This window comes from Salmo salar, chromosome 06 (assembly GCF_965601325.2).
Source record: "Salmo salar chromosome 06, fSalSal1, whole genome shotgun sequence".
NCBI lineage: Eukaryota > Metazoa > Chordata > Actinopteri > Salmoniformes > Salmonidae > Salmo > Salmo salar.
In genome coordinates, this window is record NC_138296.1 from 78,472,501 (window position 1) to 78,485,478 (window position 12,978).

General features: G+C 44.6%; 1 protein-coding gene across 3 annotated transcripts in view; it reads left to right on the plus strand.

Annotated features, from left to right (window-relative positions):
• The window catches only part of LOC106608062 (1-phosphatidylinositol 4,5-bisphosphate phosphodiesterase beta-1), a 275,600-nt gene that overhangs the window by 219,376 nt on the left and 43,246 nt on the right, over positions 1–12,978 (plus strand). For all 3 annotated transcript variants that reach the window (XM_045720989.2, XM_045720987.2, XM_045720988.2), the window contains exons 15-27: positions 1,051–1,137; positions 2,021–2,091; positions 2,318–2,414; positions 2,638–2,722; positions 3,636–3,760; positions 5,077–5,231; positions 5,389–5,553; positions 5,892–5,991; positions 6,111–6,215; positions 6,360–6,475; positions 9,837–9,969; positions 11,034–11,087; positions 11,394–11,613. In XM_045720989.2, the coding sequence (XP_045576945.2) occupies positions 1,051–1,137; positions 2,021–2,091; positions 2,318–2,414; positions 2,638–2,722; positions 3,636–3,760; positions 5,077–5,231; positions 5,389–5,553; positions 5,892–5,991; positions 6,111–6,215; positions 6,360–6,475; positions 9,837–9,969; positions 11,034–11,087; positions 11,394–11,613 (1,513 nt within the window). The remainder of the gene's footprint in view (positions 1–1,050; positions 1,138–2,020; positions 2,092–2,317; positions 2,415–2,637; positions 2,723–3,635; positions 3,761–5,076; positions 5,232–5,388; positions 5,554–5,891; positions 5,992–6,110; positions 6,216–6,359; positions 6,476–9,836; positions 9,970–11,033; positions 11,088–11,393; positions 11,614–12,978) is intronic.

A 12,978-nucleotide genomic window follows, 5' to 3' on the forward strand; every position in this document is an offset into this window, starting at 1 on the left:
GTGTGTGTGTGTGCGTGCGTGTGTATATGTGTGTGTGTATGCGGACGTGTTTACAAGAATAGTAAACTAATAAAAATTGGACCAACTGGGGGCATTTTGTTGACCCCCACAAGGTCAAATGCTATTTTTAGGGGGATTTAGCATTAAGGTTAGAATTAGGTTTAGGGTCAGGGTTAGGAGCTAGGGTTAGTTTTATGGTAAGGGTTAGGAGCTAGTGCGGGTAGGGTTAGGGTTAAGGTTTTTGAGTTACGGGGGTTAGGGTTAGTGAAAATTGTATTTTGAATGGGACTGAATTGTGTGTCCACACAAGGTTAGTTGTACAAGCCTGTGTATGTGTGTGTGTGCATGCTTCTGTGCATGAATGTGTCCTTCTTTGCGTGTGTGTGCATGTGTCAGGTTAAGTTTTCTAGCTAGCCGGGTGCCTCTGGTACAGCTATGCTTTACCAGAACAGGACAGGCAGGGAGGCAGGCAGGCAGCAGGATCGATGCTCTTAGCATTCCCCTTCACACAGAATCACCCTGCATCCATCAACAGCCGCCTACTGGGACTCCCAGCCGTGTGCCACTCTTGGGGCAGCAGGTAGCGTAGTGGTTAGAGCGATGTGCCAGTAACCAAAGGTTGCTAGATCAAATCCCTGAGCTGACAAGGTAAAAATCTGTCGTTCTGCCCCTGAACAAGCCAGTTAACCAACTGTTCCTAGGCCGTCATTGAAAATAAGAATTTCTTAAATGACTTGCCTAGTTAAATAAAGGTTAAAACAATAAAATATAATAGTACACACTGCCCCCTGCTGGTAGAGTCACAGACACATTTCATCCTGCGCTACAGCAGTCCATCTTGATCTCTGAAGCATTTCGTAGAGACTGGTGAAGGGAAATATTTCGGAACAGGCTCATTGTAATGGCAGGAATGGAAATAGACTCCTCTGTGTTTGATACTGTTCCATCCATTCCATTACAATGAGTCCATCCTCCAATTTAAAAGTGACACCAGCCTCCACTGCATACACAGTATAACATAATGGTTATTGATTGTTTGCTGTCCACCAGGGTCGACCAACCAGGAGATGACCGAGTCCTCCCAGCCAATAGAGGTCGCTGGGCTCAGCCTCAGATCACAGGGAAGGAAGTCCATCGGTGAGCCATATGGGAAAGACTATAGGGACATAGCTACTCTTAAACCGACAAGCCAAAACTTAAAACTGAACCTGACTGTAACCTAATTTTTATAAATTCTGAAGCAAAATATGATTTGGTTGTCAGGTGTGTCTTTCTAGCCTTTTCCGAGCCATACCCATGGTCTGTACATGGAATTCTATTCCACATCAAGTAACTCATGCAAGCAGTTAAATTTGATTAAAAAAACAGATAAAAATACACCTTATGGAACAGCGGGTACTGTGAAGAGTCACACACACAGGCATAGACACACACATGCACACACATAACATACGTACTATACACACACGTACACATGGATTTTGTGTTGTAGATATGTGGTAGTGGAGTATGGGCCTAAAGGGCACACACTTAATGTGTTCTGAAATCTGTTGTGAAAGGTAATGTAATGTTTTTAATTGGATATAACTGCCTTCATTTTGCTGGACCCTAGGAAGAGTAGCTACTGCCTTGGCAGGAACCAATGGGGATCCATAATACATAGAAATACTCCATCAGACACTCCTCCTCCTTTACCGGGTCCTAAAACAACCCTTAGTAGCCCTAGTTCTAAAACCTAGTCACTTCCTTAGTTTCTTCCTTCACCTATTCCCTTTCTCTAGCTCCTTCCCTTAATTCATTTTCCTATACCCCCTATCCCTAGCTCCCTCCACCCTTTTCCCTAAGTGGCCCTACAGTAACCCCACTGAAAAGCTTGGTGGATCTATTTCCATATTGCTTACAGCTCCATTCACCCCCTTCAGAAGTCTAATCCCTGGGGCTTGCTCTCTGACCATACAGCCTTCAGTAATCACTAGCATGTAGTCTGAGAAGCTAACTTAAACCTGCGTTTGTCTTTCAGGTGAAGTTGAGGCAGAGAGTGACGATGAGGATGATGATGACGATGACTGTAAAAAGGGGTCCATGGATGAGGTACATGGCCTACGAGACATTTTCATTCTTTCTCCTGCACCATCAGGTGTTTCTTGTTACATGTATTGTGTTCTTAGGCTGCCCCCTAGTGGAGATTCAGAAACACACTTACTATGTTTCAATACATAGGGCTATGTTTCAATAGTCAAACAAGGAGAGGAGGAGAGGAGAGGAGGAGAGAAGAGAGGAGGATTCTCATTCTGACTGTTGTGTGTTCCTTCTCCAGGGTACAGCGGGCAGCGAGGCGTTTGCCACAGAGGAGATGTCCAACCTGGTCAGTTATGTCCAGCCAGTCAAATTTAACTCCTTCGAGGCCTCCAAAAGTAGGACCATCACTCGTGACCACAACTCAACACCTGTTTAGACCACACTTAAATATTTATTGCGATTGTGAACCACATTTTTTGGCACTTTGAATACACACCAACTCAAATGAGTTGTTCTGTTCTCACAGATGTACTGTTTAAAATTCAGCTGCATTTTAAAGCAAAAAAAGAATCAATCCCAAAAGTGATGCAATTTTTCAATCACTTGCTGTTGTTCCAGAGATCAATCGGAGCTATCAGATGTCATCGTTTGTGGAGACCAAAGCCTTGGAGCAGCTCACCAAGTCACCTGTGGAGTTTGTTGAGTATCCTTCCCACTCTGTGTGGAATATTTACTTCAAATGTCTGTTCAAATTCTTTCATTTGTTGAAACTGTCTCGAGTGAAGAAGTACTCCAAGAGCAAGGTGAACTTGTAAATCACCTGGTTCGGTCCAGGAGCCTCATTTATCAAAGGTTCATCTTTTTTCATTTTGAACTTGACGGGAAATTGTGTGTACCCGCGCAAATCTCAGACCATGCGTACGCTCAACTTCTAGTGACTGATCCACTGATTGGGTTATTCCAGCTACACAACAAATATTAGGCTACTATTTATCCATTGCTCATTCAATAGCCAAACATGCTCAATAGTAAATAGACGTGTAGCCTATGTTAGTATGGGTAGGCTACAGTATTACTGTGCAATAGGAGCTTGACATAATAACATGTTTAAGGAGACGCATTGATAAACAAAATATTGAACAACAATTCATCTTTTGCAGAGAAGTGTGGGCTGTAGGCAGCATTTACTTTTAAATCGTTCGATAGACAATCGATCTAACAGAATGCGCTGGCAGTGTTTAGCACTCGTTATAGGCGACATGCATTTTTAGTAAAGAAAAGTCACTGAAAAAGATTAAAACATTCTGCCCACACCTCTACAGAAATGTGATCAAACTGTCATGGCCCAGTTCCAACATCTTCAAATCATACTGCAAATGACAGTGTTTTTGTTAGCATAAAAGGTGATGGAGTGCATTTTCCAGGCTGGATTGTAACGCTCGTTCACGAGCTTAGAAATATAGTATGGCTCTGATTTATCAATGAAAACACGCATATGTGTCCTTGCGTACGCAAATCCTAGAATCTCCACGTACGCCAACATTTTGTGAGAAATGATTGCATGGTTGATAAAAAATGAGGCCCAAGGTGTCCTCTCCTTAACGGACCGTGTCCAGGTATAACAAGCTGCAGCTGAGTCGTATCTACCCTAAAGGCACCAGAGTAGACTCCTCCAACTATAACCCTCAGCTCTTCTGGAATGCAGGCTGTCAACTGGTGGCCCTGAACTTCCAGACCATAGGTCAGAACTACATCAACACACACACACTATTTTATTAAGGTGATATATATCTCTCAGAGCTGTTTACATAGTTGAACCTGAGTATGGGAAGGGCTGTGTGTACCTCTGTATCTCTGTAACACCTCTCTCCCTTCTTCTCATCTCCCTCTCCCTTTCCCGCTCCCTCCCTCCATCCCTCCATTAATCCATCGCGCTCTCTCTCCCGCTCTCTCTCTCTCCCACCTTCTCTCTCTCTCCCCCTCCCTCTCTCTTTCATCCCCGTCTCTTCCTCTGTATCTATCTCCCTCCATCTCTCTCTCCCCTCCCTCTATCTTTCCTCTCCCTCTCTTCCTCCCTCCCTCTTTGGTACCGCTACCGCACGGCAAGCGGTACCGAAGCGCCAAGTCTAGGTCCAAGAGGCTTCTAAACAGCTTCTACCCCCAAGCCATAAGACTCCTGAACATCTAATCAAATGGCTGCCCAGACTATTTGCCTCCCCTCCCTCTTTTACACCGCTGCTACTCTCTGTTGTTATCATCTATGCATAGTCACTTTAATAACTCTACCTACATATTACCTCAATTACTTCGACTAACCGGTGCCCCCGCACATTGACTCTGTACCGGTACCCCCCTGTATAGTCTCGCTATTGTTATTTTACTGCTGCTCTTTAATTACTTGTTACTTTTATTTGTTATTGATTTTTATATATATATATATATATATATATATATATATATATATTATAGATTTTTTAACTCCATTGTTGGTTAGGGGCTCGTAAATAAGCATTTCACTGTAAGGTCCTACACCTGTTGTATTCGGCGCATGTGACTAACAACATTTGATTTGATTTGTGTCTATCTCCCTCTCCCCTCACTCTCTCTCTTCTCTCTCTCCCTCTCCTTCTCCATCCCCCTATCTCCCCCCTCTTTCTATGTCTTTCTCTCTTCCTCGCCCCCATTCTCTCTCTCCCTCTGTATCTATATCCCTCTCTCTCTATTTCCCTCTCCCTCCCTCTCTCTCTTTCCCTCTCTTTCTCCCTCTCTCTGTCTCTCCCTCTCTCTCTTTCTTTCTCCCTCCTTCTGAATATATCTCCATCCCCCTCTATCTCTCTCTCTGCCCTCCCTCTCTCCCTTTACCTCTCTCTCCCTCCCTCTGTATATTTATCCCTCTCTCTCTCTGCCCTCTATCTCTTTCCCTTAACCTCTCTCTCCCCCTTTTTTATCTCTCTCTCCCCCTCTCCCTCAATCTACCCCCTTCTCTCCCTCTCTCTCTCCCCCTCCCTCTCTCTCTCTCTCTCTCTCTCTCCCCCTCCCTCTCTCCTTTTCCTTCAGACCTGTCCATGATGTTGAACCTGGGTATGTATGAGTACAATGGAAAGTGTGGTTACAGGCTGAAACCAGAGTTCATGAGACGACCAGACAAACACTTTGATCCCTTCGCTGAGAGCACTGTGGATGGCATCGTAGCCAACACATTTTCTGTTAAGGTGTGTATCTGTGTGTGTGGGTGCGTGTGTGTGTGCATGCTTGCGTACATGTGTATTAGTATGCGTGCTTGCGCGCATGTGCATGTGTGTACGCTTGTGTATGTGTGCACGGACATTACAACGCTCACACTTAATATCTTCATCTATCTCTCTCCAGATCATCTCAGGCCAGTTCCTGACCGATAAGAAGGTGGGGACGTATGTGGAGATAGACATGTTTGGTCTGCCGGTGGACACCAGAAGGAAAGGTTTTAAGACCAAGACGTCTCAGGGCAACGCTGTCAACCCTGTCTGGGAGGAGGAGGCCTTTGTCCTCAAGAAGGTAAGCCACAACATAGCGCAGATTGTTATGGGATTTGTGGTTCTTTAAGATCACTGAAGGTAATGCTGTCAACATTATCTGGGAGGAGGAGACCTTGATCTTCAAGAATGCACACCAATAGATGTACATAATGTTATATTGAATTATGTGTGTAAATTAATGTTTAAAACATCATAGAGAAAAGTGTTATGGGATTTGTAGTTCTTAATAATAAAAAAATCCAGACCTCCCAGGGTAATCTGTCAACATTATCTCGGAGGACGAGGCCTTCGTTATCAAAGTGTCTCCTTTCTTACATGTTTGTGTGTCTGTGTGTCTGTCTGTCTGTCGTTCCGCAGGTGGTACTGCCCACTCTGGCCTCGATGAGGATATCTGTGTTTGAAGATGGAGGGAAGTTCATTGGCCATCGCATCATTCCTGTGAATGCCATCCGCCCAGGTGAGGCTTACAGCCTGTTAGCCTGACTCACTACCATTCTGGTCCATTGTTCTGCTTGAGTGATACTGTGTAAGCAGTCCTTGAACTTCTGATCGCCGACCCATGTGTGTGTGTTCCAGGTTATCGCTACATTGGTCTGAGGAATGAGAAGAACCAGGCTCTGACCCTCCCTGCTTTGTTTGTCTATGTAGAGGTCAAGGACTATGTCCCTGATACATTTGCAGGTACAGTGGTTGACATACCTTACAGAATACTGGTATATACAGTAACTAACCATAGAGTTCTAACCATGCTGATGTTTCCACTGGCTTACATAACATCATCTATGATACATTCTGTCCCCTCCCTCCCTCTGATTTCTTTCTCAGATGTCATCGAGGCATTGTCCAATCCCATCCGTTACGTCAACCTGAAGGAGCAGAGAGCCAATCAACTGGCAGCACTCACTTTGGAGGAGGGGGCAGAGGAGGAGGACAGCAAGGAGGTGTGTGTGTTTTTGTGTTAGTCGTGTGTGTGTGTGTGTGTGTGTGTGTGTGTGTGTGTGCTTGCGTGCGTGCGTGCGTGCTTGTGGGTGCCTGTGTGTGTGTGTGTGTGTGTGTCATCCCCACACTAATCGACCTGTAACAGATCAATGAGCATCTCCCCAGGCAGTAGTCCTCTCTTTGGGTTAGAGCTATTGACCAGGGGTTAGGAACTGAGGCCTGTCACTTTGTGAAGAGATGATTGGGTTAGATCTATTGACCAGGGGTTAGGAACTGAGGGGTGAGGGTTATGAGGTGAGGGACGATGGATGGGTTGAGCTTATTACCCACAGGGACAGTCAATGGAGAGCTTGTACATGCCGACACCATGGCAACGGTCGCCTAGTGAGTTAGTGTGCTTTCCACTGGAGGTTCAGAGACGGAGGGAGATTAAACCAAATCATGACAAAACAAAAAGATAATTACTTGACACATTGGAAAGAATTAACAAAAAAACTGAGCAACTAGAATGCTATTTGGCCCTAAACAGAGAGTACACAGTGGCAGAATACCTGACCACTGTGACTGACCCAAGCTTAAGGAAAGCTTTGACTATGTACAGACTCAGTAAGTATAGCCTTGCTATTGAGAAAGGCTGTGTGCACACTACCAACAAAATGAGGTGGAAACTCCTGCCAAACGTATGACCATATTAGAGACACATTTGTCCCTCAGATTACACAGATTCACAAAGAACTCAAAAACAAACCCGATTTTGATAAACTCCCATATCTACTGGGTGAAATACCACAGTCTGCCATCACAGCAGTAAGATTTGTGACCTGTTGCCACAAGAAAAGGGCAACCAGTGAAGAACAAACACCATTGTAAATACAACCCATATTTATGTTTATTTATTGTTCCTTTTGTACTTTAACCATTTGCACATCGTTACAACACTGTATATATACATAATATGACATTTGAAATGTCTTTATTCTTTTGGAAGTTTTTTCATTGTTTATTTCTCTTTTGTTTATGATCTACTTCAGTTGTTTTGGCAGTGTTAACATATGTTTCCCATGCCAATAAAGCCCCTTGGATTGATTAGATAGAAGAGGAGAGCAGAGGAAAACAGGACCAGCTCAGGGAGGGAGGACTCAGTAACAGGTGGTTTAGTGGAATAATATTTGAAAGAAATACACGCCAAGTACTACAACAAGTCAGGGTTGAAGAGAACCTAGAGAGAACGTTGGGAGAACCTAGAGGAAGCGTTTGGAGAAAGTAGTAGAGAGTGTTAGGAGACCTTTGAGACAACGTAAGGAGAACATTGGCTAAATGTTAGTGAAACATTAGAGAGTGTTGTCAGTGTGACTCTGATCTGAGCCATGCTGAGAGTGGGGTACCACAGCTTTGTCTACAAGGTTTCCAACAGGCTGCAGGTACGCTCTGTGTGTGGTGTGTTGATTGTGGTGTCGTATATTTGACGTACAGTAGCTTGTTTGTAATAGAGTCATGGAATCGTATGGTTCTACTCTCATCTCATTGCATAGGCCGCAAAAACATTGAGCAGAACCATGTATGTGTTGGGCTGTAATGTGACATACAGTTGAAGTCAGAAGTTTACATACACTTAGGTTGGAGTCATTAAAACTCATTTTTCAACCACTCCACAATGTCAAGTTAACAAACTATAGTTTTGGCAAGTCGGTTAGGACATCTACTTCGTTCATGACACAAGTCATTTTTCCACCAATTGTTTACAGTCAGATTATTTCACTTATAATTCACTGTATCACAATTCCAGTGGGCTAGAAGTTTACATACACTAAGTTGACTGTGCCTTTAAACAGCTTGGAAAATTCCAGAAAATGATGTCATGGCTTTAGAAGCTTCTGATAGGTTAATTGACATCATTTGAGTCAATTGGAGGTGTACCTGTGGATGTATTTCAAGGCCTACCTTCAAACTCAGTGCCTCTTTGCTTGACATCATGGGAAAATCAAAAGAAATCAGCCAAGACATCAGAAAATAATTTGTAGACCTCCACAAGTCTGGTTCATCCTTGGGAGCAATTTCCAAACGCCTGAAGGTACCACGTTCATCTGTACAAACAATAGTACGCAAGTACAAACACCATGGGACCACGCAGCCGTCATACCGCTCAGGAAGGAGACGCATTCTGTCTCCTAGAGATGAATGTACTTTGGTGTGAAAAGTGCAAATCAATCCCAGAACAACAGCAAAGGACCTTGTGAAGATGCTGGAGGAAACAGGTACAAAAGTATCTATATCCACAGTAAAACGAGTCCTATATCGACATAACCTGGAAGGCCGCTCAGCAAGGAAGAAGCCACTGCTCCAAAACCGCCATAAAAAAGCCAGACTACGGTCTGCAACTGCACATGGGGACAAAGATCGTACTTTTTGGAGAAATGTCCTCTGGTCTGAGGAAACAAAAATTTAACTGTTTGGCCATAATGACCATCGTTATGTTTGGAGGAAAAAGGGGGAGGCTTGCAAGCCGAAGAGCACCATCCCAACCGTGAAGCAAGGGTGTGGCAGCATCATGTTGTGGGGGTGCTTTGCTGCAGGAGGGACTGGTGCACTTCACAAAATAGATGGCATCATGAGGCAGGAAAATTATGTGGATATATTGAAGCAACATCTCAAGACATTAGTCAGGAAGTTAAAGCTTGGTCGCAAATGGGTCTTCCAAATGGACAATGACCCCAAGCATACTTCCAAAGTTGTTGCAAAATGGCTTAAGGACAACAAAGTCAAGGTATTGGAGTGGCCATCACAAAGCCCTGACCTCCAATCCTATCGAATATTTGTGGGCAGAACTGAAAAGGCGTGTGCGAGCAAGGAGGCCTACAAACCTGACTCAGTTCCACCAGCTCTGTCAGGAGAAATGGGCCAAAATTCACCCAACTTATTGTGGGAAGCTTGTGGAAGGCTACCCAAAACGTTTGACCCAAGTTAAACAATTTAAAGGCAATGATACCAAATACTAACTGAGTGTATGTAAACTTCTGAACCACTGGGAATGTGATGAAATAAATCAAATCTGAAAGAAATCATTCTCTCTGCTATTATTCACATTCTTAAAATAAAGTGGTGATCCTAACTGACCTTAAACAGGGATTTTTTTACTAGGATTAAATGTGAAAAACTGAGTTTAAATGTATTTGGCTAAGGTGTATGTAAACTTCCGACTTCAACTGTACAGTACATTGGGCAGACGCTTACACTCTAGTCAGATGATGTGCTAAGTCAATGTGACCAGTACTGTGTGGACCTGATAAAGCGCTTTGAGGCCCAGTAAAAAATGTCTCATAAAGGCACTGTATCAGTTGCGCTGTCAATGTATTTGATTGATAGGTGGAGGCGGCTGGTGATGACCCAATGGAGCCTGACCCCCGGGTGACCTTGCCAGCAGAGAACGGGGTCAGCCACACCCCCATCATCTCCTCCAAACCCCCCAGCCTGGTCAGCCAGCAGCCACAGCCCACAGGTAGAGGTCACATCTCCACTTGAACTTACAGTAATAATAATAATAATTATTAAACTTCTATAGCGCTTTTCATAATAGAAATCTCAAAGCGCTTCATGAGGAAAAAACAAACAAACAAACACTACATGACCAAAAGTATGTGGACATCTGCTCGTCGAACATCTCATTCCAAAATCATGAGCATTAATATGGAGTTGGTCCCCCCTTTGCTGCGAAAACAGCCTCCACTCTTCTGGGAAGGCTTTCCACTTGATTTTGGAACATTGCTGCGGGGACTTGCTTCCATTCAGCCAGGAGCATTAGTGAGGTTGGGCACTGATGTTGAGCGATTAGACCTGGCTCGCAGCCGGCGTTCCAATTCATTCCAAAGTTGTTTGATGGGGTTGAGGTCAGAGCTCTGTGCAGGCCAGTCATGTTTTTCCACACCAATCTCGACAAATCATTTCTGTATCGACCACCACTCCAGCTGATGCTTGGCATTGCACATGGTAATCTTAGGCTTGGGTGCGGCTGCTTGGCCATGGAAACCCATTTCATGAAGCTCCCAATGAACAGTTCTTGTGCTGAAGAACTCTGTAGTGATTTTTGTAACCAAGGACAGATGATTTTTAAGCGATACGGACTTCAGCACTCAGCGGTTCTGTTCTGTGAGCTTGTGTGGCCTACCACTTCGCGGCTAAGCCATTGTTGCTCCTAGACGTTTCCACTTCACAATAACAGCACTTACAGTTGACCAGCTGGGGCAGGGCAGAAATTTGATGAACTGACTTGTTGTTTCAGCTCTTCAGTAAGGCCATTCTACTGCCAATGTTTGTCTATGGAGCTTGCATGGCTGTGTGCTCGATTTTATACACCTGTCAGCAACGGGTGTAGCTGAAATAGCCAGATCCACTCATTTGAAGGGGTGTCCACATATTTTTTGCCATGTAGTTTATCATGACTGTGACTCCGATATGGCAACCAGTTAACTTACATTTGGCATTCCACAACACATTTACCACCCACTTGGGTTGCCAGATATAACCTGCCAAAACCCGCACTAATAGGTGAATATTGTTCATCAGGTTCAGTGAAAACTGCAGTGAAGACTGAGGATGTCATTCAGAGTGTTCTCACAGGTAAGACTAGAGTAAGACTCAGTAATAAACTAAGTGAACATGTCAGTCAGTGTTCTCACATGTAAGACTAGAGTAAGACTCAGTAACAAGCTAAGTGAACATGTCAGTCAGTGTTCTCACATGTAAGACTCAGTAACAAGCTAAGTGAACACGTGTGGTCATTTGTCTATCTGTACTGGCATTACACCAATCTGAAACATCACGGAATTGTGCTGACAGGAAGAAAGTCATTGATCAAAACACATATTTTTTTTTTCTCTCTCTCTCTCTCCTTCTCTCTTTTCTTTCCATCCCTCCTTCCTCCAGAGATGGAGGCCCAGACAGTAGAGGAGTTGAAGCAGCACAAGGGCTTTGTGAGGGAGCAGAGGAAGCAGTATAAAGAGATGAAGGAGTTGGTAAGGAAACACCACCGTAAGACCAGCGAGCTGATCAAGGAGCACACGGCCAAGGCTGCAGAGCTGCAGAACCAGCACCAGCGCAGGACCTCCGTGCTGCAGAAGAGCCACAAACGTGATGGTAAGAAAAGGTAGGTAGCCCTGCTCTTCTTCTCCTCCTCTTAGTCCTCCTCCGCTACTCTTCTTCTCTTCCTCTTAGTCCTCCTCCACGACCTCTTCTTCTCTTCCTCTTAGTCCTCCTCCGCTACTCTTCTTCTCCTCCTCTTAGTCCTCCTTCGCTACTCTTCTTCTCCTCCTCTTAGTCCTCCTCCGCTACTCTTCTTTTCCTCCTCTTAGTCTTCCTCCCTGCCCTTCTTTCTGTATCCCTCTATTCCTCTCACCAGTGGCGATTTTAGCATATAAATCTTGGTAGGCAAAACTAAAAAATAATCCATGCCAGCAAAGCCACTACACAACACTAAACAATAGATTCATTGCACTATAACGGTGACAAACGGTGCCCACAAACTCTCCCAACAGAAGTCCCAACACCTTACCACTGCTACGCCTTGTCTGGCAGCGAAACAGTTCATTCAGCCTAATTTATTGCCTTTAAAAAACATAGCTGATATGGCTGACTTGCTTAAACAAATGTGGTTTCTAATGACTATTGAGATGTACAAACTATGGCATAAGGGGACGACAAGTGGATAAGAGGCTATCTGTCATTTCGATTAAGAGATTAATGAGTGAGCTAGGACTCAGAACATGGGCCGTTCTTACAGTATTATCCCTGTACACCAAGTCAAAACCATAGGATAAATAAAGGGGGCATATAAGCAGACAATGAATGCTCTTACAATATTCGATGATGACCAATATTTTGCCAATTGGCCTGGACCCCTTTTACTGCCGATATGGAGCCCCGCCGATTCCACCACGACTGGTCTACCGATGTAATCCGCCCGAGGTGTTTCAACAGGCTCCTCCATCGCGACGTTCCCTGAAGGCCCATCCGTGGCCCGCTAGCTATCTAGAGCATATCTGACTGTTAGCTGAAGAGGACCATCAGCCAATTTCTTGGGCAACAATACCTATTTTGCCTGGACCCTTTTACTGCCTACACGGAGCCCTGCCAATCCAACACGACTGATCTGCCGACGTAACCGTCCGAGGGGGCAACAAACAACAGACTTCTTCCACCGCGACGTCCCCCCTAAGGCCCTTCTGCTAGCCGTCTGAATCGCCATGTCTCCAGCTCGCCTATCCTCCCACTGGTCCCTATGATCACTCAGCTACGCATGCCTCTCCCTAATGTCAATATGTCTTGTCCATTGCTGTTTTGGTTAGTGATTATTGTCTTATTTCACTGTAAAGACTCAAGCCCTGCTCAATATGCATTAGCTTGCCCGTTTGTTTCACCTCCCACACATGCAGTGACCTCACCTGGTTTAAATGGTGTCAAGAGACAAAACCTCTCTCATCATCACTCACTGCCTAGGTTTACCTCCACTGTA